General features: G+C 40.5%; 1 protein-coding gene across 1 annotated transcript in view; it reads left to right on the top strand.

Annotated features, from left to right (window-relative positions):
- The window catches only part of LOC132393877 (uncharacterized), a 30,674-nt gene extending 10,583 nt beyond the window's left edge, over window positions 1-20,091 (top strand). Inside the window, exon 2 of the mRNA XM_059969281.1 lies at window positions 18,288-20,091. Coding sequence (XP_059825264.1) covers window positions 18,676-19,398 — 723 coding nt within the window. The 5' untranslated portion in view covers window positions 18,288-18,675 and the 3' untranslated portion in view covers window positions 19,399-20,091. The remainder of the gene's footprint in view (window positions 1-18,287) is intronic.
- The last annotated feature ends 3,392 nt before the right edge of the window (window positions 20,092-23,483 follow it).

Raw genomic sequence — 23,483 nt, 5'->3', positions numbered from 1 at the left:
ATTTAAAGCAGAAATTGATGGGTTCTTGATTGGACATGGCATCAAAGGTTACAGGGAGAAGGCTGGGAACTGGGCTTGATGACAAGGAAAAAAAGGATCAGCCATGATTGAATGAGCATGCAGACTTGTTGGGCCAAATGGCTTAATTCTGCTCCTATGTCTTATGATCTTGTGGCTCCAGCTACTGCCATCTGGGAAACGGTACCGCAGCATAAAAGCCAGGACCAACCAGCTCTGGACAGCTTCTCTCACCAGGCCATCAGACTGATTAATTCACACTGATACAATTGTATTTCTTTGCTATACTGACTGTCCTGTCATACATACTATATATTATAAATAACTTTAAATTGCACATTTAGACGGAGATGTAACGTAAAGATTTTTACTCCTCATTTATATGAAGGATATAAGTAATAGTCAATTCAATTCAATGTAAAGGGTATGAGTATGTATTAGTCATTAACAGTGTGTTCTCACAATGGTGTGAAGCAATTCCTTGTAGCAAGAATGATGCAGTTACAGTAGCGAAATGTTTGTTAAAGGAAATAATCCCGGGATTTGGGATCCCCTGGAAACAATGGTACCCATTTTACTGGTAAAGTAATTGGCCTTTCAGGTGAATCCATATTTTGATTCTCAGGCAGAGGGTCTGATCAAAAGGACAAATGGAACAATTTTAAGAATAAAATTGGCAAACTGTGTGAGGAAAGTGAAGTGGACTAAAGCAACCAATAGCAGACCCAAGTGTCATGACATTGATTCTGGAGACTATGTGCTGGTGCCGACATTTAAAAAGAAAAAGAATTGTTTGGAACCTCGATTTGAAGGACCATTTCGGATATTGTTGGTATCAAAGACAGCAATTAAGGTAAGAGAAAAGCAGTCGAAGATTTGTGCTTTTCACTGTGTCCATAAAACAAAGGAGCAGAATAGGTCATTCAGCTGATCGAGTCTTCTCCGCCATTCAGTCATGGCTGATCCCAGATCCCACTCAACCCCATACATCTGCCTTCTCGCCATATCCCTCAACACCCTAACTTATTCCCCTTGAAATAATGCCAACATTGCATTTACCTTCTTTACTACCTGTAAGGTAACTTTCTGTGAGTCTTGCATGAGTACTCCCAAGTACCTCTGAACCTCTGATGTTTGAATTTGTCCCCACTTAGATGATAATCTGCACTATTGTTCCTTTTACCAAAATGCATTATCATACATTTCCTAATACGGTATTCCATTTGCTACTTTTTACCCATTCTTTCAATTTGTCTAAGTCCTGTTGCAATCACATTGCTTCCACAGCACTACCTCCCCCTCCACATATCTTTGTATCATCAAAGCCATCAATTCCATTATCTAAATCACTGACAGACAATGTGTATAAGGTGATAAGAGGCATTGAATCATGTGGATAGTCAAAGGCTTTTCCCAGGGTTGAAATGGTTGCCACAAGAGGACACAGGTTTAAGGTGCTGGGGAGTAGGTACAGAGGAGATGTCAGGGGTAAGTTTTTTACTCAGAGAGTGGTGAGTGCATGGAATGGGCTGCCGGCAACGATGGTGGAGGTGCATACGATAGGGTCTTTTAAGAGAATTTTGGATAGGTACATGGAGCTTAGAAAAATAGGGGGCTATAGGTAAGCCTAGTATTTTTTTTTCATTTTAAATCTTTTTTATACATTGTCAAAATGTCATTATGTACATTAAAGAATTAAATTAGCAAATAACTGATTAACAAAGCTAAGCAATATATCAATAATAAGAAGAAAAAATAAAGTGTTAAGAATATTTTTTGAAAGAAAAAAAAGGGAAAAAAAGAACCCCTACTAACTGAAAAAAAAAAGAAACAAAAAAAACCATTGGAAGCACAACCCCAGAGCTATACATCATACAAGTAAATTGGAAACAGATGTTCAAATGGGAAAGCACAGAAGTAATGTGGGAGAAGTTTAGGGAGCACTTGAGCTGGGTTCAGGATAGGTTTGTCCCACTGAGGCAAGGAAAAAATGGTAAGAAAAGGGAACCGTGGCTGATGAAACATGTGAGGCAACTCGTCAAGAAGAAAAAGGAAGCATATGTTAGACATAAGAAGCAGGAAGTAGGAGGGGCTTATGAGAAATATAGGGTAGGCAGGAAGGAGCTAAAGATAGGACTTAGGAGAGCTCGAAGGGGGCATGAGAAGGTCTTGGTGTGTAGGATTAAGGAGAACCCCAAAGGGTTCTACGCATATGTGAAGAATAGGAGGATGACAAGAACGAAGGTGCGACCGCTAAAGGTAAAAGAGGGCAACATGTGCCTGGAAGTGCAGGAGGTTGGGGAGGTCCTAAACGAATACTTTGCTTCAGTGTTCACAAGTAAAAAGGATCTTGATCAGGATGAGGTCGAAGTAGAGCGGGCCTGTATGCTGGACAATGTGGAGATTAAGGAAGAAGATGTGCTGGATCTTCTTCAAAACATTAAGATTGATAAATTCCCAGGGCTGGATATGATACACCCCAGGTTGTTGTGGGAATTGAGAAAAGAGATCGCAGGAGCATTAGCTATGATCTTTGAATCCTCTATGGCTGCAGGGGTACTGCCATAGAACCATAGAACACTACGGCACAGTACAGGCCCTTCAGCCCTCCATGTTGTGCTGACCTATATAATCCTTAAAAAAAAGTACTAATCCCACACTATCCCATAACCCTCAATTTTTCTTTCATCCATGTGCCTGTCCAAGAGGCTCTTAAATATCCTCAATGTTTTAGCCTCCACCACCATCCCTGGCAAGTCATTCCAGGCATTCACAACCCTCTGTGTAAAAAACTTACCCCTGATGTCTCCCCTAAATTTCCCTCCCTTAATTTTGTACATATGCCCTTTATAGTTTGAAGGAGGACTGGAGAATAGCAAATGTAGTTCCTTTGTTTAAAAAAGGTAATAGGGAGAAACCTGGGAACTCCAGACCAGTGAATCTTACGTCGGTGGTATGCAAACTACTGGAAAGGATTCTTAAGGATAGGATCTATGAGCATTTGGAGAAGTACAGTCTATTCATGGATAGTCAACATGGCTTTGTGGAGAGAAGATCATGCCTCACAAGCCTGATTGAGTTTTTTGAAGAGGTAACAAAAGAAATTGATGAGGGTAGGGCAGTGGATGTGGTCTACATGGACTTTAGCAAACTATTTGACAAGGTCCCTCATGAGAGACTCATCCAGAAAGTCATGAGGCATGGGATAAGTGGAACCTTGGCTGTTTGGATTAAAAAATTAGCTTAAAGGAAGAAAGCAGAGGGGAGTTGTGGAAGGGAAGTATTCTGCCTGGAGGTCGGTGACTAGTGGAGTGCCCCAGGGATCTGTCCTGGGACTCCTGCTGTTTCTGATTTTTATAAATGACCTGGATGTAAAGGCAGAAGGATGGGTGAGTACGTTTGTGGATGACATGAAGATTGGAGGAGTTGTGGATGGAGCTGTAGGTCGACGAAGGTTACAAGAGGATATAGACAGGCTGCAGAGTTGGGCAGAAAAATGGCAGATGGAGTTCAATCCAGACAAAGTGTGAGGAGATGCATTTTGGAAGGACAAACCAGAAGAATGAGTACAGGATTAATGGTCAGTTACTTAAGAGTGTTGATGAACAAAGGGACCTTGAGGTTCAAGGTTTTTTTGGAGTGTAGAAGAGTGAGAGGGGACTTGATAGAGGTCTACAAGATTATGAGAGGCATAGATAGGGTGCAAAGTCAGTACCTGTTTCCCAGGGCACCAGTAGCAAACACCAGAGGGCGTATGTACAAAATTAAGGGAAGGAAGTTCAGGGGAGACATCAGGGGTGTTTTTTTTTTTACACAGAGGGTTATGAGTGCCTGGAATGACTTGCCAGGGATGGTGGTGGGGGCTAAAACATTTGGGTTATTTAAGAGCCTCTTGGATAGGCACATGGATGAAAGAAAAATGGAGGGTGATGGGATGGGTTTAGTCCTTTTTTTAAGGATTATATGGGTTGGCACAACATGGAGGGCTGAAGGGCCTGTACTGTGCTGTAGTGTTCTATGGTTCTATGGTTAAGCTTCAAAAAAAAAACATCTATCCATCAACTCAAATCCACTTAAAGAAAAATCAGAAGGAAACTATATTAATTAATTCAAATCAGATGATAGTAGCTGACGAATGAACCCCACCTTTTCTCGAAATCGAATCGAGGATCAAAAGATCGACTTCTGATTTTCTCCAAACTAAGACATAGCATCACCTGAGAAAACCATTGTATCAAAGTAGGAGCAGAAGCATCTTTCCATTTCAACAAAATAGCCCTGTAGAGGCTATTTTCTCTATTTTGGAGAGAAAATAGACTTCCAAAAATGTTTCAATACAGAACACAACCAAAACATATGTGTCAATGTGGCTGTCTCAGAATTTGTTGCCACGGGTGACAGTGGAGGCCAAGTCACTGGATGTATTTAAAGCAGAGATTGATAGGTATCTGAGTAGTCAGGACATCAAAGGTTATGGTGAGAAAGCGGGGGAATGGGACTAAAAGGGAGATTGGATCAGCTCATGATGAAATGGCAGAGCAGACTCGATGGGCCGAATGGCTGACTTCTGCTCCTTTGTCTTATGGTCTTATGGATTAAGCCCTCCCAGCTATATAAAAAGAAAAAAAAAACCTTATGAACTATGGAAACTATCACTTAATTAATAAAAAAGGAGAATAAAACAAATAATAAAAAAGTTAATCAAACAGTCTATCCATTGTTTTAATTCAGTCAGTAGACTAAACAGATTTCAAAAAGTTATTCATCATTCACATCCAAAGGTTCACAACTTCTTTAAATGGTTGATCAATCAAAGGACATCTTAAGCAAATCAAAAATATTCAAAGCTTATCTTCTTTCCAAAAGAATGATTATTCAGCAGACCTAAAACCATTCAAACCTCAGCTACAACCAGAATAGAGTTAACATAGTCCAATGCCTCTTTGGGGTCCAGAAAAACAAGTGGAGTCGAATCTTTGGGAAACAATTTTAATTGGGCTGGATAGTGAGGTGATGGGAATAATCCTTTATTATAGGCTACCTTCATGGCTGGAATGAATTTAGACCGCAAAACCATAACCTCCCATGGATAATTTTCATAAAAGCGAAGCTCGGAACCTTTAATTTTAAAAACTTTTTGTTTCCTTGCATATTTTATGATTCGATCTTTAACCTTAAAATGAAGAAAGGAGACCAAAACTAACCTTGGCCTGTCTTGGCGAGGTGTCGCAGTAAAAATTCTCTCCCTTTTCAGTATTTTTATTCAGAAGAAAAAACAAGATGTACAGAGTGCACCACATAGATACATCTCAACATAAAGTGTGTACATTCATATATTGCAATAAAATTGATCAAAATGTTATAGCATATCACATAAAGGTATACCACTCTGTAATTAAAAATTTAAAGATAGGTCATACATCATAAAAGAAAATTTTTATATAAAAAAAGCCAACCCCCTACCAAGTACCAAAGGAAAGAGCTGATGGATGATAATGGATAATTAGAAAAAAACCATATTCACTTAAGAGGATAAGATAGAAATATACATAAAAGTCTGTGCACTGATAAGCTTTATAAATTGGAAAAGTAATTTAGGAAAAGTCCCCAGATATCATAAAAAGATTGTTTAGAATTTAAGACTGAGCAGCGGATCTTCTCTAAATTTAAATAAGACATAATATCACATAGCCATTGAAGGTGTGTAGAAGGGGTAGACTCCTTCCATTTAAGCAAGAGTGCTCTCCTTGCTAAAAGAGAGGTAAAAACTAAAACCTGTAGTTTAGGAGTATTTAAAATTATATCTTCATTTGCAATAATACCAAACAGGGTGGTAAGGGGATTTGGGTCAAATTGGACCCTAAAAAGTTGTGAGAAGGTATGGAATACTTCCCACCAAAATTTTTCAATTTTAGGACAAAACCAAAACATATGAATTAAAGAGGCATCTGCAGAGTTGCATTTATTACAAAGTGGAGAAACTTTCAGATAAAAACTGGACAGCTTCTGTTTAGAAATGTAAGCTCTATGAACCACTTTAAATTGTAGAAGAGAGTGACGAGCACAGAAAAATGATTTATTAACCCGTTTAAGAATTTTATTCCATCTTTCATCAGAAATCTGACAATTTAGGTCATCCTCCCAAGCTTTTTTTAATTTTATCTAAAAAGTCTTGTCTAGAATCAATCAACAAGTTATAGATACCAGTAATAGAGCCATTAGCAAAAGGCTAATTTAAATTTTAAATGTAAGATCATCCAGTAAATTTTTATCAGGACCTATAGGAAAAGTAGTTAATTGGAAATGTAAGAAATCTCTAATTTGAAGGTATCTGTAAAAATGTGTTTTTGGCAGTGCAAGTTTGGTTGACAATTGGTCAAATGAAGCAAGAGACCCTGAGATAAACAGGTCCCAAAAACACTTAATACCCAGTTCATCCCAATCCTTAAAGACTTTGTCAGTCATGGAAGGGATAAAAAAAAATTAAGGAGAATGGGAGATGATAATGAAAAATTCGCTAAACCAAAACATTTTCTAAATTGAAACCAGATCCTTAAAACTTTGCTTAACAATTATATTATCTGTTGTTTTATTTGCTGAAAAAGAGTATGATCCAAGAAGAGAGACAATAGAGGAATTTTTAATTATTTTTTTTATAAAAAGAATTAACTTCTAAGGAGACCCATGATGGGCAACCTTTACAATAAATATAACAGGACCAAAAAGTAATATTCCTTATATTGGCCAATAGTAAAACCTAAAATTGGGTAGGGCTAATCCACCCATCTCTTTATTTCTTTGTAGGTAAACTTTACTTAAATGAGCTTGTTTATTATTCCAAATATAAGATGTTAAAACTGAATCTAAAGAATCAAAGTAGGTCTTAGGAATAAAAATAGGTAAAGCCTGAAAAAGATAAAAATTTAGGAAGAATCTTCATTTTAATCGAATTAATTCGGCCAATTAGGGATAAAGAAAGAGGAGACCATTTAGAAAGCGTCTTTTTCACATAATTCAATAAAGGTTTTAAGTTTTCTTTAAATAAATTCTTGAAGTTTTTAGTAATTGTTACACCTAGATATGTAAATTGACTTGTAACAACTTGGAACGGAAATTTGGCATTTGATGGCATTAGGTCATTTAAAGGAAATAGCTCACATTTAAATTCAGCTTATATTCTGAAAAATAACTGAACTGGGAAATTAAAGAAAGAACCGAAGGTAAAGAAGTTTCAGTGTTAGAGATAAAAAGCAAAATATCATCAGCATATAATGAAATTTTATGAGTCATACCTTCCCTTAGTATACCAGAAATGTCCTTAGATTCTCGAAATGCTATTGCTAAGCGTTCCATAGCTAAAGCAAAAAGTAAAGGACTAAGAGGGCAACCTTGTCTAGTTCCCCACTGTAATTTAAAGGGCTTAGAAATTTGAGAGTTAGTAATAACCTGAGTGGTAGGAGACAAGTAAATTAATTTAACCCAACGAATAAAATTAGGCCCAAAATTAAACTTTTCTAAGGTCTTAAAAAGATAATTCCACTCAATCCTATTGAAGGCTTTTTCAGCATTTAAGGATAACATACACTGATATTTTTTTGGATGGTGAATATATCACATTCAATAAAATTCTATGCACTCTTGCGATGTCGGGAGGTGAAGATAAAATATCCGGAAACAGATTAAAACAGGTTAGCAAAATAGTCTAATAAATCTCCAGTCTCAGACCCTTCCTTCAATCCAACAATTCAAATATTATTCCAATGAGATCTTGCTTCCAAATCAATGATCTTCTTTTGTGACTTCTCCAAACACACTGACATTTCTGCAATTTGCTGCTTCGCCTCTTTAAGCTCAGAATTCAGGGAGATAATGTTTTCCTGTACAAGTTGAAAACTCTCTCTTAACAACTTCATCTCAGAAGAGGTAGCTTCAAGTTTTACCATGTTGTTGTCTATCTTCTTATCAAGACTCAGTGGATTTTCTAATCACTTGGCCCAAGCTGGCATTTTGTCCGACTTTTTCCTCTTTCCATTGCTGGATTCAGGAAGCTGCTTTCCACTTCTTAAAGATTCAGACATAGTAACAACTATTCCCCTCTAGGATCCAACAAATAAAAGTTAAAAATTCAAAGTTTAAACTGGGGAAAAGGAATAATTAATTGCAGCCACACAAATCTGTGTGTCACTCCATAGATAGCAGGCAGAGTCTCTGCAAGCCCAGTAATTTCTAAGGTAGGGACATGTTCGGCACAACTTTGTGGGCTGAAGGGCCTGTATTGTGCTGTAGGTTTTCTATGTTTCTATGAAAAGCAGAGGCCCCAATACTGACACCTGAGGAACATTACTATTCACTGACAGCCAACCAGGAAAGGCCCCCTTTATTCCCACTCACTGCCTCCTGCTTGCCTGCCTTTCCTCTGTTCATGCCAGTATCTTCCCTGTAATGCCATAGGATTTTACCTTGTTAAGCAGCTTCAAATGCCTTCTGTAAATCAAAGTAAATGACATCCACTGTTTCTCCTTTGTCCATCCTGCTTTTTACTTCCTCGAAGAACTCTAACAGATTTGTCAGACAAGATTTCCCTTCGCCAAAACCATGCTGACTTTGGCTTATTTTATCCGGGACCATGTCAGAATCATGAAAGATCATGATCAATGCAACCGCTACCTATTCAGCAACCTCTCTCAGGACTCTGGGATGTAGTCCATCTGGTCCAGATAACTTACCCACCTTAAGACCTTTGAGTTTGCCCAGCACATTTTCCCTTGTAATAGCAATGGCACTCACTTCTGCTCCCGACACTCACGGACCCCTGGTACACAGCTGGTGTCTTTCACAGTGAAGGCTAATGCAAAGTACTTATTGTTCATCTGCCATTTCTTTGTCCCCCATTACTACCTCACCAGCATCATTTTCCAGTGGTCCAATATTAACTCTCACCTCCCTTTTACTCTTTATATAACTGAAAAAAATGTTTTAGTGTCCTGCTTTATATTATTGGCTAGTTTGCCCTCATTTCATTTTTTCCCTTCTTACAGTTCTTTTAATTGCCTTTTGTTGGATTTTAAAAGCTCCCCAATTTTTGAACTTCCTTCTCAATTTTGCTACCTTATGTGCCTTTTCCTTAGCACTTATGCAGTCCTTGACCTGCTATTTGAGAACTACTTCTTCTATGAGATATATCTGTTGTGCATGTTTGAACTATTCCCAGAAATTTCAGCTGTATCTGCTCTGTTGTCATTCCTGCAAGTATCCTCCTCCAATCCACCTGGGCGAGCTTCTCTCTCATGCCTCTAATTTCCATTGTTCCACTGCGATACTGATACATGTAAGTTATGCTTCTCCCTTTCAAACTGCAATATGGATTCAATTATATTACGATCATAAAGGAACCTAAGGTTCCCTAACAAGATCTGGGTGATTACACAACACCCAATCTAAGATCGCCTTTCCCCGAGTAGGCTCAAGCACAAGCTACTCTGAATAGCCATCTCATAGGCATTCCACAAACTCCCTCTCTTGCGATCTGACGCCACCCTGATTTTCCCCAATCACTTTTCATATTGAAGTTCCCTGTTACAATTGTGACATTACCCTTATTACACACCTTTTCTAGTTCCCTTTGCAATCTTGGCTACTATTTGGAGACCTATATACAACTTCCATTACCATTTTTTCACCCTTGTAGTTTCTTAACACCCACAAAGATTCAACATACTCTGACCCTATCTCACCTCTTTCTAAAGATGTAATTCTATCTCTTACCAATGGAGTCACACCACTGTCTATGCCTTCCTGCCTGTCCTTTCAATACAAATTATATCCTTTCACATTAAGCTCTCAACTATAACCTTCTTTCAGCCACGACTCAGTGATGTTCACAACATCATACCAGCCAATCTCTAATTGCACCACAAGTTTGTCCACCTTATTCCAAATGCTACGCGCATTTAAATACAGCACATTCAATCCTGCATTCTTTACTCTTTTGAATGTTGCCCCTGTGGTACAATTTAACTCTTTGCTCTGCCTGCAGTTATGCCCAACTTATGGCTAGTCCTTCCTTACATTCATGTTACACCCATCAACTACTTGTAAACCTGCTGGCTCATCCTCAGCTCTATCAAACTGGTTCCTATTCCCCTGCCATATTAGCTTAAACCATTCCCAACAGCTCTAGTAAACCTGCCCACAAGAATACTGTTCCCCCTTCGAATTCAAATGCAACCTGTCCCTTTTGTACAGGTCACACCTGCCTCAGAAAAGGTCCCATTTATCCAGAAATCTGAATCCCTGCCCGCTGCTCCAATGCTTCAGCCACACCTTTATCAGCCACCTCATTCTATTCCTATCCTCTATCCCAAGATTACTACCCGTGAGGTCCAGCTTCTCAGCTTCCTTCCTAACTCCCTATATTCTGTTTTCAGGACCTCCTCCCTTTTTCCACCTATGTTGTTGGTACCAATATGTACCACGACTTCTGGAAATTGTGGATGTCTTCGGAAATATTGCGGACCCTGACACCTGGAAGGCAAACTATCATCCGTTTTTTTCTTTTTCACATCCACAGAATTGCCTATCTGTCCCCCTAACTATAGAGTCCCCTATTACTGCTGCATCCTCTTCAGGTCCTTACCCTTCTCAGCCACAGGGCCAGACTCAGTGCCAGAGGCTTGGCTGTTGTTGCTTCCCCTGGGTAGGTTGTTTCCCCACCCCCCTGCCAACAGTACTTATAGAGTACTTATAATAATAGAGTAATATAATAGAGTATTTATAATAGAGTACTTATTATTGAAGGGACAGCCACTGGGGTGCTCCCCATTATATGATGTTCTCCTTTCCCTCACCTGACAGTCACCCATATATCTGTCTCCTGTATCCTGAGGTGACGAGCTCCCTGTTGCTCCTGTCTTTCACTTCCTCATTTTCCCTAATAAGCTGGGTCATCGAGATGCAGCTCCAGTAAGGATCTGCACCTCAATGCATTTGGTGCAGATGCAGCCATCCGGGAGCCCAGTTGTCTCCTGAAAATCCCACATCTGACACCCAGACTAAACAGCGGCCCTGTAGACATACCACCTATTCTCTCAAGAGTTAATTTTTTAAAAAGGAATAAGGAATGAACTTACTATTTGCATTGCCTCCACCCGTTCTCACCAATGCCCTATTGAGCCAAAGCTTTACCACTCTGACTCCAACCACTCTGCTAGACAGTACCCCACTTTTTTGGAGACTGGCTTTTTAAAGCTCTTCACAGGAATGCTTCTACTGTGCCTACACAGTGTTTCAATCAAAGAAGGCCCTGAACAACGTTTGCAACCTTCCAGTTCTCTGGGGCCATGCCAGAATCAAGTGATTCTTGAAAGATCATGACCAGTATATTCGCTATCTTTTCAGTAACCTCTATCAGGATTCTGGGATGTAGTCTGTCTGGTCCAAGTGACTTATTTATCTTAAGACTTTTGAGTTTGCCTCACACTTTTTCCTTTGTAATAGCAATGGCACTCACTCCTGATCCCTGTAACTCATGGACTTCTGGCACACTGCTAGTGTCTTCCACACTGAAGGCTGATGCAAAGTACCCATTAAGTTCCTCTGCCATTTCTTTGTCCCCCATTACAACCTCACCAGCATCATTTTCCAGTGGTCCAATATCAACTCTCACCTCCCTTTTACTCTTTATTAACTGAAAAAAAATTTGAATACCCTACATTATATTATTGACTAGTTTGTCCTCTTATTTCATCTTTTCCCTTCTTGTAGCTTTTTGGTTGTCTTTTGTTGGATTTTAAAAGCTTCGCGATCATCCAATTTCCCACTCACTTTTGCTACTTTATATGCCCTTTCATTGGCTTTTATACAGTCCTTAACTGCCTTTGTCAGCCACGGTTGACTACTCCTACCATCTGATAACTCCTTATGTGGGACATACCTGTCCTGCACATTGTGAACTATTCCCAGAAACTTCAGCCATCTCTGCTTTGCCATCATCCCCACAAGCATCCTCCTCCAATCCTCTGGGCAAGCTCCTCTCTCATGCCTCTGTAACTCCTTTTATTCCATTGTGATACTGTATCAGGAGCAGACATAGAGTGGACTCAAATGCAGGACGCAGGCACTGAAGTACTAGGGGTAGGACAGGATGGGGACACCATGGCATGCAAGGGGTAATGCAGGCGGGGCTGGATCCCAGAGATCAGGCAGGCCAGGCAAGATCCCAGAGCTCTGGCGAGGCAGGCGGATCCCCTCGGGTGGGTGCATAACTCCTGGGCAGGGCTGCCTCCCAGGCAGGAACACGGAGGCCCGGGCAAGACACAGAACCCTGGACAGGTGCGGGCACAACCCATAGAAAATGAGGGGAGGAAAGGGTAGGAGTCCTCAGGGCAGGCCGCATCCTGGGCAGGACCACCTCCCAGGTGGAGACACGGAGGCCTGGGCAAGGCACGGACACCTGGGCAGTTGCGGGGCACAACCCATCTGAAGTGAGGGGTAGGAAGGGGACAGAGTCCCCCTGCCAGGCAACGGCAGACAGCCTGGCTTTCCCAACGGAGGAAAGGGACAGGAAGGGACAGGACCACCCGAGGGGTAACAGCAATGGCCTGGCTTACCCAACTGAAGCAAGGGAACAGAAGGGAGCTGGGTCCAGGGTGAGCAGCAGGACAACCAGGATACACCGGTAAGTAGGGAGAAGCAAGCAGACAGCACGACTGCACAGGCAAGGCAAATACAGCAGAACAGCAGGATCAGCACACACAAGAGAAGCAGAAAAACAAGACGAACCTGGACAGAACCAACACAGAGCAGGTCAGAACCCGGGCAGGGTAAGCGAGATACAGAGCCTGTCAGAGCCCAGGCAGAACAGGATACAGAGCAGGCCAGCAACCAGGGCAGGACAGGAGAGGAGAGGAGAGGAGAGGAACGTGAAAGTGGCTGTGCTTTTTTTTTCACCCCTGCCCTTTAATGGAACAGAAATGAACTATTACTTTAAATGGTCCAAGCTCTCTGGATACGTTGGTACAATAATGCTAGGATCAGAAACATGAACCCCTTCTTCCCCTTATCAGTATAGCCAGAATGTCATCGGGGGCAGAGGGGGATATAAATTTGGAAACAATAGGTGCTTTAGAAGATTTTATACATCTCTGCAAGATTATGCTAACCCCAGAGTAAAAGTTTTCCCTGGGGAAGATAACCCTTGCCTGTGGAAATGGTAAGGCATAGGAGCCGATTAATACGACATCAGCACTGGAAAATGTAGCAAATGAAGCTGTATATGCTCTTGATCAAACCCAGCAAGAAATATCTAAATTGTTGGCAGAATAGGTGGTTTATACAATGGCTTTGCAAAACCTGAATGGCTTTGGACTTTGTTTTATCCAAGAAAGGAGGTATAAATGCCCTGATTGGACAAGTATGTTGCATTTACGTGCCAGATGAACCTGAAGACATAACTCACTTTGCTGATCATATCTGAGGGGCCATTGAAAAGATTAAGAAAGTGGAAGAAGAGTTTCACAATTATAACACTCCAGGAAGAGAATGGTGGATGATTATCCTACATTATGTCATCACCCTGTAACAGTGGTGTTAAGTAAACAACATCTCCCTCAATGTTGCAAAAACAAAGGAGCTGGTTGTGGATTACAGGAGGAACGGAGACAGGCTAAACCCTACTGACATCAATGGATCTGGGGTTGAGAGGGTGCTCAGCTTTAAGTTCCTTGGCATAAATATCACAGAGGATCTCATGTGGTCTTTACATACCGACTGTGTGGTGAAAAAGGCACAACAGTGCCTCTTTCACCTCAGACGGTTGAAGAAGTTTGGTTTGGGCCCCCAAATCCCAAGAACTTTTTACGGGGCACAATTGAGAGAATCCTGACTGGCTGCATCACTGCCTGGCATGGGAACTGTATTTCCCTCAATCGCAGGACTCTGCAGAGTGGTGTGGACAGCCCAGCACATCTGTAGATGTGAACTTCCCACTATTCAGGACATTTACATGGACAGGTGTGTAAAAAGGGTCCAAAGGATCATTGAAGACCTGAGTCACCCCAACCACAAATGTTCCAGCTGCTACCATTTGGGAAATGGTACCGTAGCATAAAAGCCAGGACCAACAGGCTCTGGTACAGCTTCTTCCACCAGGCCATTTGACTGTTTAACTCATGCTGACACAACTGTATTTCTATGTTATATTGGCTATCCTGTTGTACATAATATTTGTTATAAATTACTATAATTATGCTTTACACATTTAGACAGAGATGTAACATAAAGATTTTTACTCGTGTATAAGAAGGATGTAATCAATAAAGTCAATTCAATTCAATTCAACCATTGGTATAATAATAATAATAGCTGTTAATCTTTTATGATTTTAGTGTAGTACAACACTAAGAAGGAGAGTATATTGAAAATGTGTACCTGTTGATCTGAACTAGGAAAAGGGAATTTTGTTTAACTAAGGGGATTTTGTAGTGTATATGGATTTTAGTGTTACGAACCCCGTAACTGGGTGTCTTACCAGCAAAGATAGAACTCCGTTGGAGTCCAGTGTTACTATTTTCAACAGTAATTATTAGTAAAAATACACTAAAATAATATCAATGCAAATATACAGATAATGTACTTCATCAATACTAAACCTAAAAGTACAGGTATAATAATAATCAATAAGAACTAAGCTCCATTGTTGTCTAGGGGATAATGAATTGTCAGATGGAAATATAAAGTTCAGTTCAGTTCATGCAGGCTGCGGTAGTCGTTGGTCGCGGTGTTTCAATTGTTGGGGAGAGAGAGAGAGAGAGAGAGAGAGAGAGAGAATGGTAACAGCTATTGACTTGCCAACTTTCCTTTATAATCTTGATCCGTCGATGCATTGTTGTTGTGGCCATTCACTTATGACCCCTCCGTCCTTTAGCTAGACCATTCTTCCATGGTTGACTCGTCACCCAGGCAAGGGTGGACACACACACAAGCTCTCACTGGTCTCATAGTGTCTCTCCTGGTGCATCTGAGGGGTGTTCCCCAAACCTCACTTTTATCCCTACTCACGGGGTCTCAGGTGTCAATCAGGTTGAGATGATGCAACCCATCAAACCAGCCCACTCTGGTTGCCCTCTGAGGGGTTTCAATGAATAGAACAGTACCAACTACACAAACCTTCTCCAAAAGACAATAGCAGTAATCAATGGTTCAGTTCTCTTTTGTTAGCTGGAGACATTCCACCTTAGCTGTGCCTCTCTCTCATTAATTTGTATGAGCTGTTATCAATAACAACTGTCTTGGCAGCTTTCCTGTGTCTCTCTCATCTCCCTTGATAACAGCATCAGAATAGTAGCGATTTGCGATTCTCCAAAGGGGGGGGCATTGGCGATTATGAATCCTTCTGCCCATCAGAGTTGTTCATCATTCATAACATTAGCAAGGCATTTGATAAGGTACCCCAGTAACATATGAGGAACGTTTGACTGCTCTTGGACTGTACTCCTTGGAGTTTAGAAAAATGAGGGGGGACCTCATAGAAACATTTCGAATGTTGAAAGACATGGACAGAGTGGATGTGGTGAAGTTGTTTCCCTTGGTGGGGCAGTCTAGTATGAGAGGACATGACTTGAGGATTGCAGGGCGCCCATTCAGAACAGAGATGTAAAAATTTCTTTTAGCCAGAGGGTGGTGAATCTATGGAATTTGTTGCCATGGACGACAGTGGAGGCCAAGTGGAGGCAGTGGAGATGTATTTAAGGCAGAGATTGATAGGGATCTGAGTAGTCAGGGCATCAAAGGTTATGGTGAGAAAGCAGGGGAATGGGACTAAAGGGGAGATTGGATCAGCTCATGAAGAAATAGTGGAGCAGACTCGATGGGCTGAATGGCTGACTTCTGCTCCTTTGTCTTATGGTCTTATGGATTAAGCCCTCCCAGCTATGGGAACTATCACTTAATTAATAAAAAAGGAGAATCAAACAAATAATAAAACAGTTAATCAAACAGTCTATCCGTTGTCTTAATTCAGTCAGTAGACCAAACAGATTTCAAAAAGTTATTCATCATTCACATCCAAAGGTTCGCATCTTCTTTAAATGGTTGATCAATCAAAGGATATCTTAAGCAAATTAAAAATATTCAAAGTTTATCTTCTTTCCAAAAGAATGATTATTCAGCAGACCTAAAACCATTCAAACCTCAGCTACAACCAGAATAGAGTTAACATAGTCCAATGCCTCTTTGGGGTCCAGAAAAACAAGTGGAGTTGAATCTTTGGGAAATAATTTTAATCGGACTGGATATTGAAGTGATGGGAATAATCCCTTATTATAGGTTATCTTCATGGTTGGAACGAATTTAGACCGCAAAACCATAAACTTCCGTGGATAATCTTCATAAAAGTGAAGCTCGGAACCTTTAAATTTAAAAACTTTTTGTTTCCTTGCATATTTCATGATTCAATCTTTAAAATGAAGAAAGGAGACCAAAACTAACCTTGGCCTGTCGTGGCGAGGTGTCGCAGTAAAAATTCTCTCCCTTTTCAGTATTTTTATTCAGAATGAAACACATAGATACATCTCAACATAAAGTGTGTACATTCATATATTGTAATAAAATTGATCAAAATGTTATAACATATCACATAAAGGTATACCACTCCGTAATCAAAAATTTAAAGATAGGTCATACATCATAAAAGAATTTTTTTATATAAAAAATGCCAACCCCTACCAAGTACCAAAGGAAAAAGCTGTTGGATCATAATGGATAATTAGGAAAAAAAACCATATTCGCTTAAGAAGAGAAGATAGAAATATACATAAAAGTCTGTGCACTGATAAGGTACCCCATTCAATGCTTATTGAGAAAGTAAGGAGACATGAGACATGGGACATGTTTGTGGATCCAGAACTGGCTTGCCCAGAGAAGGCAAAGAGTGGCTGTAGACGGGTCATATTTAGGCCGGTGACCAGTGGTGTGCCTCAGTGATCTGTTCTGGGACCCCTACTCTTTGTGATTTTTATAAATGACCTAGATGAGGAAGTGGAGGGATGGATTAGTAAATTTGCTGATGACACAAAGATTGGGGGTGTTATGGATAGTGTGGAGAGCTGTCAGAGGTTATAACGGGACATTGATAGGATGCAAAACTGGGCTGAGAAGTGGCAGATGGAGTTCAACCCAGATAAGTGTGAGGTGGTTCTTTTTGGTAGGTCAAATTTGATGGCACAATATAATATTAATGGTAAGACTTTTGGCAGTGTGAAAGATCAGAGGGATCTTGGTGTCTGAGTCCATAGTACACCCAAAAACTACACAGGTTGACTCTATGGTTAAGAAGGCATATGGTGCATTGGCCTTCATCAATCGTGAGATTGAGTTTAAGAACCGAGAGGTAATGTTGCAGGTAATTCGGACTTTGGTCAGACCCTACTTGGAGTACTGTGCTCAGTTCTGGTCGCCTCAGTGTAGGAAGGACATGTAAACCATAGAGAGGGTGCAGAGGAGATTTACAAGGATGTTGCCTGGATTGGGGAGCATTGCCTTATGAGAATAGGTTGAGCGAACTCAGCCTTTTCTCCTTGGAGTGACAGAGGATGAGGGGTGACCTGATAGAGGTGTACAAGATAATAAGAGGTATTGATCATGTGGATAGTCAGAGGCTTTTCCCCAGGGCTGAAATGGCTAGCATGAGAAGGCATAGTTTTAAGGTGCTTGAAAGTAGATGCAGAGGAGATGTTAAGAATAAGTTTTTTTTACGCAGAGAGTGGTGAGTGCGTGGAATGGGCTGCCAGGGGCAGTGGTGGAGGCAGAAACAATAGGGTCTTTTAAGAGACTCCTGGATGGCTACATGGAGCTTAGGAAAATAGAGGGCTATGGGTAAAGCCTAGGTAGTTCTAAGGTAGGGATGTGTTCAGCACAGCTTAGTGGGCTGAAGGGCCTGTATTGTGCTGTATGTTTTCTATGTTTCTATACTTAAAAGTGCTGAGACTACTACTTTGAATATTCCAAATCATTTTGATTACTGTACTCATACCATTTTTTTTGTGTTTTTGACGATTATGGTGTTGTCAAGAAATTACAAAGGAGGGTATATGGAAACATATCTGTAACCCTGAAGTCTTTATGAATTTGTAACTTTTGTAAAATGTAATGTAATGAAATTGGGTCTATGAAATCCTAAAACGCTTTGCTGGTTTGGGTGAGAAAGTTTACAAGTGTGTTTGTATTATATGGGAATAAATTATTTTCTTTGATGACAGGCAATTATTTTACAGCCAAATGGGATGTTTGAAAACAGCGGGAACAGGATGAATGAGATTGATGAAGATAACATAGGAATGAAGTGTTATGGAATCACTGTTTGTAAAAAAAGGAATGAAAGTACTTTGGTTGGAACAGAAGATTAGATCTATATTTCCAGACAAAACTTGGCTGGAAGTATATCTCCCCTTGGAAGTAAAATAATAAATGTGTTAATAATGTGATCCACTCTGAATTTGTTTCTAAATATTGGAATACCCAGCTGAGATGGTTCCAGTGATGTCATCATCGAGAATGGCAGCTTAAGTCACTAGCTCCTCCGGAAAAACGCATATTAAGCCCCGTTATCCCATCAAATATAATATTTTTGGAAAAATATTTGAACTGAAAAGAGGGGCAAGAATGGGGAAAAAGAACGGAAATAAAAAAAGCGACACTACAGAGCTTGCGGCCGAGGGGAGTGCAGCGAGCGGCTCTCCTACCCGACCGTGTGCTAATGAGGCAGCCGCTGGGCCTCGTTCAGGCAAAGCAGTGAATATCTTTGAAATCCTGAAAGAAATAATGGAGGTCCAGAAAGAAATAAAGCAGCAGCTCCGTGATATTAAGTTGGAGCTCACCAGCGTCAATCAAAAAATAGCGGTGGCAGAGACTCAAATTGAGAAGGTGGAAGATCGCATTCAAAACATGGAACAGAAACTGAGTAAGACAATAAAAATAATACATCACCAAGAAGGTAAACTGGTTGACCTGGAGGGAAGATCACGGCGGAAAAATATCAGAACCTACAACATCCCCAAAAGAGCTGAGGGCTCGTCTAAGACGGAGTTTGTCAGAAAGTTACTGCAGGACGCGTTGGATATTCCTTCGGCTATGAAGCTGGAAGTCAAGAGAGCCCACCGCACATTAGTTCCAAAACCTACCCAGGATAGAAAGCCATGCTCAATAATTAAATTCCTTTGGTACAGCACCAAGGCGGAGATTCTACGAAGGGCCTGGGGTAAGAAGAGAGTGTTTTTCAACGATAAATTAATATACTTCGACCAAGATTACCACCCCCCCCCCCCCGCGGTCCTGCAGAAAAGCAAAGCATACTCTGAAGTAAAGGGAGTACTAAAGCAAAAATAGATTAAATCTCAAACTCCGTACCCTGCTAAACTTCAAGTGTTTTATGACAACGGGACACAGTTGTACCAGACAATGGAAGAGGCAACTACAGACAAGAAGGCCAGAGGGTTGCCCATCAGCATGACCAAAACAAAAGAAAGCCTGGCTGATGAATTGTCCCACACGGCTTGGGAAATAGTGCGAGAAACGAGAAGGCAGGAGACAGGAGGAGGACGAGATAAATATATCAGGAAGAGACCGGGAGTTTCCTAAAGACAGTCCTCACCCCCTTCAGAAGAGCCATAAGGTTTGGCTAACTTTAAAAATGTTGAGAAGCTAAACAGAAGCAAAAGTACACGGTGATATAACTATCTCAAGAAATACTTACTATAATGTGGATTTTATATTACTTAGTTGTTATTCTTTATTTGCTCACTTACTTCTTTTTCCCCACCAAAATGAGAATAATGTAATATATGTGTGTATATATATATTTGTGTGAGAGAGGAGTACACAGGGAAATCTTTTCTGTGTAATGGATTTGTTCACTGACTTTTATGAATACTGCAATGGGGGCCCTCAACTCACAAGTAGGAGGGGTTATTCCCCCACAGCTAGACATTTCCTCTAGCTCAACGAAGGGTCAACTACTAGAGACCTCAGCCTTGGAATCACACGTTCGTTGCCATTTTTGTTATTATTTGCGTTTCTTGGTTCTTATTTGTTCAGGGAGTAGATCGATTAAGTTTTATTCTGATTTCAATGATACATTGACAGATAAATACAGATGGCTAAGGACAAGGTAAAATTCATTTCTTTTAATGTCAATGGGTTATTAAATCCAATCAAATGTAAGAGAATTTTATCCAATTTGGAACAATTTGATTCATGCTGGGAAAAATGGTTTAACTACATAATGCCTCATCGTCCTGATTGTATTCTCACAAATCAATGAATCAGTTGTAAAAAAAAAGATCACTCCCTACTTGTACATAGTTCTTTCCTTTTGCTTGTTTTTTCTTTCCACTCTTTTCTATAAGTGTGTACCTCAGATAAATACTTTGTGGAGATTTGTGATATATGATATATAGGTACAATGTCTGAAATACATCTCATGGAAATGTTTGATGATGAACTTCAATAAAAAAATAAATTATAAAAAAAGGAATACCCAGCTGAACAGTACATGACAGTATGTCAACAAAGACACTTGCAAATTTCTGCAAATGTACTGTGGATAGCTTTTAACTGGCTGCATCACCATCTGGTGGGGAGGGGAAGGGGGTGCTACTGCCCAGGATTGAAATAAGCTGAAGAGAGTTGTAAATTTAGTCAGCTATATACACACTATAATTCAGTGTTTTTTGCTTTATTGTTATGTATTGCACTGTACTGTGCTACAAAGACAGCAAGTGTCACAACATGCGCTGGTGATATTAATCCTAATTCTGATTGCAGCTCAGCATTCAACACAGTAATAAACTCAGCAGTAATCTGCAAGCTCTATTTGCCTCTGCAACTGGATCCTTGAATTCCTCAGCAGAAAAGCACAGTCTATGCAGATCACAAACAAAAAATCTCTTGTGACATTCCACATTTTCAGAAGGCATTTGATAAGGTCCCACATAGGAGATTGGCAGGTAAAATCAAAGCTCATGGCATTGGGGAGAAGACATTGACATGGATAGAAAACTGGTTGGCAGATAGAAAGCAAAGGGTAACGGTGAATGGGTGTTTCTCAGAATGGCAGGTGGTGACTAGTGGGGTGCCACAGGGCTCAGTATTGGGACCACAGCTGTTTACGATTTATGTCAACGATTTAGATGAAGGCATTGAGAATAACATTAGCAAGTTTGCTGATGATACTAAGCTGGGTGGCAGTGTGACATGTGATGAGGATGTTAGGAGAATTCAGGGAGACTTGGATAGGCTGGGTGAGTGGGCAGATACTTGGCAGATGGCATTTAATGTGAATAAGTGTGAGGTTATCCACTTTGGGAGTAAGAACAGGAAGGCAGATTATTATATGAATGGTGTAAGGTTAGGTAAGGGAGAAATACAAAGAGATCTAGGAGTCCTTGTTCATCAGTCACTGAAGGTGAATGAGCAAGTGCAGCAGGCAGTGAAGAAGGCTAATGGAATGTTGGCCTTTATTACAACGGGAATTGAGTACAAGAGCAAGGAAATCCTCTTGCATTTGTACAGGGCCCTGGTGAGACCACACCTGGAGTATTGTGTACAGTTTTGATCTCCAGGGTTAAGGAAGGACATCCCGGCTGTAGAGGAAGTGCAGCATAGATTCACAAGGTTAATTCCTGGGATGTCCGGACTGTCTTATGCAGAGAGGTTAGAGAGACTGGGCTTGTACACGCTGGAATTAAGGAGATTGAGAGGGGATCTGATTGCAACATACAAGATTATTAAGGGATTGGACAAGATAGAGGCAGGAAATATGTTCCAGATGCTGGGAGAGTCCGGTACCAGAGGGCATGGTTTGAGAATAAGGGGTAGGTCATTTAGGACAGAGTTAAGGAAAAACTTCTTCTCCCAGAGAGTTGTAGGTGTTTGGAATGCACTGCCTCGGAAGCCAGTGCAGGCCAATTCTCTGGATGCTTTCAAGAAGGAGCTAGATAGGTATCTTATGGATAGAGGAATCAAGGGATATGGGGACAAGGCAGGAACCGGGTATTGATAGTACGTGATCAACTGTGATCTCAAAATGGCAGTCCAGGCTCGAAGGGCCAAATGGTCTACTTCTGCACCTATTGTCTATTGGTGCACCTCAAAGATGTGTGCTTAATACACTGCTCTATTCCCTCTACACCCATGACTCAATGGCTAGGCACAGCTCAAACACCATCTATAAATTTGCCAATGGCATTATTGTTGGCAGAATTTTGAAGAGGTGTACAGGAGTGAGATAGATCAGCTGGTTGACTGATGTCAAAACAACAGCCTTGTACTCAATGCAAATTTAGCAATCCATCCATCTATATTTTCATCCAGGTTATTTATACACATTACAAACAACAAGGGTCCCAGAAGAACACCACAAATTGCAGACCTCCAGCTAAAATAAGTCCCAGTGATCACTACCATTCTATGGGCAATTCAGTTCTAAATTCAAACAACCAATTCATTATAAATCCCATGCATCTTAATCTTGTGGCTAAGCTTCCCATGAGGGACCTTGTCAAATGCCTTACGAAAATCCATGGAGAGAACACTCACAGTGATTGATGAGCTCTGCCTTCATCAAAAATCTCAATCAGTAATTTCCCTACCACTGATGTGAGCATCACTGGTTTGTGTGATTATTCTGTTTATCATTTTCAGAATTATCCTTGGTTCCCTTAAAGAATGGAACAACATCAGTTACTCTCCAGCCCTCCAGGATCTTGCCTGTGGCTAAAGAGGACATGAAGACATTGGTCATGGCCCCAGCAATCTTTTGACTCTCAATAAACTGAGATATATCCCTGGGGACTGGGGTCCTGGGGATTTATCCACTCTAATGCTCTTTAATAGACCAAACACAAATTCTTACTTTGAAAAGCATATTAATACACTCAGCACTGATCTGCTTATCGCCCATGTCCTGCTTGGTAAATATTGATGTGAAGTACTAATTAAGGACCATCCACATCCTGAGCATCGAAGCAAGAGTTCTCCCCTTTATCCTAAGTGGCCCTATCCTCTCCCTAGTTATCCTCTTGATGTATGTATAGAATGCCCTGGGATTCTCTTTAATCCTACTTGCCCCTTCTCGCTTTCCTAATTCCCATCTTGAGTTCTTTTGTTAACAAGTTCTAAACAAAATCAGAATCATGTTTAATATCACTGCCATATGTCATGAAAAATGCTGTTTTACAGCAGCAGTACAATAAATTACAATAAGAAATTTACAATAATAAACTACAATAAGAAATATACAAAGGGTGATTGATGTTTGTGGCCTAAGGTAGAAGGAGATGGGTTATTAACTTCAAAATTTCTGCATAATAACTCAACGAGTTGAACTGCACGTGCATGTAACAAGAGCTGTATAACTCATCTCCTTCTACCTTAGGCCTCAAAATAATCAACCACCCATGCTGTGAGCAGTT

The sequence above is a fragment of the Hypanus sabinus genome, chromosome 5 (genome assembly GCF_030144855.1).
Source record: "Hypanus sabinus isolate sHypSab1 chromosome 5, sHypSab1.hap1, whole genome shotgun sequence".
Classification (NCBI taxonomy): Eukaryota; Metazoa; Chordata; class Chondrichthyes; order Myliobatiformes; family Dasyatidae; genus Hypanus; species Hypanus sabinus.
This window is presented reverse-complemented; position numbering and strand designations above follow the sequence as displayed.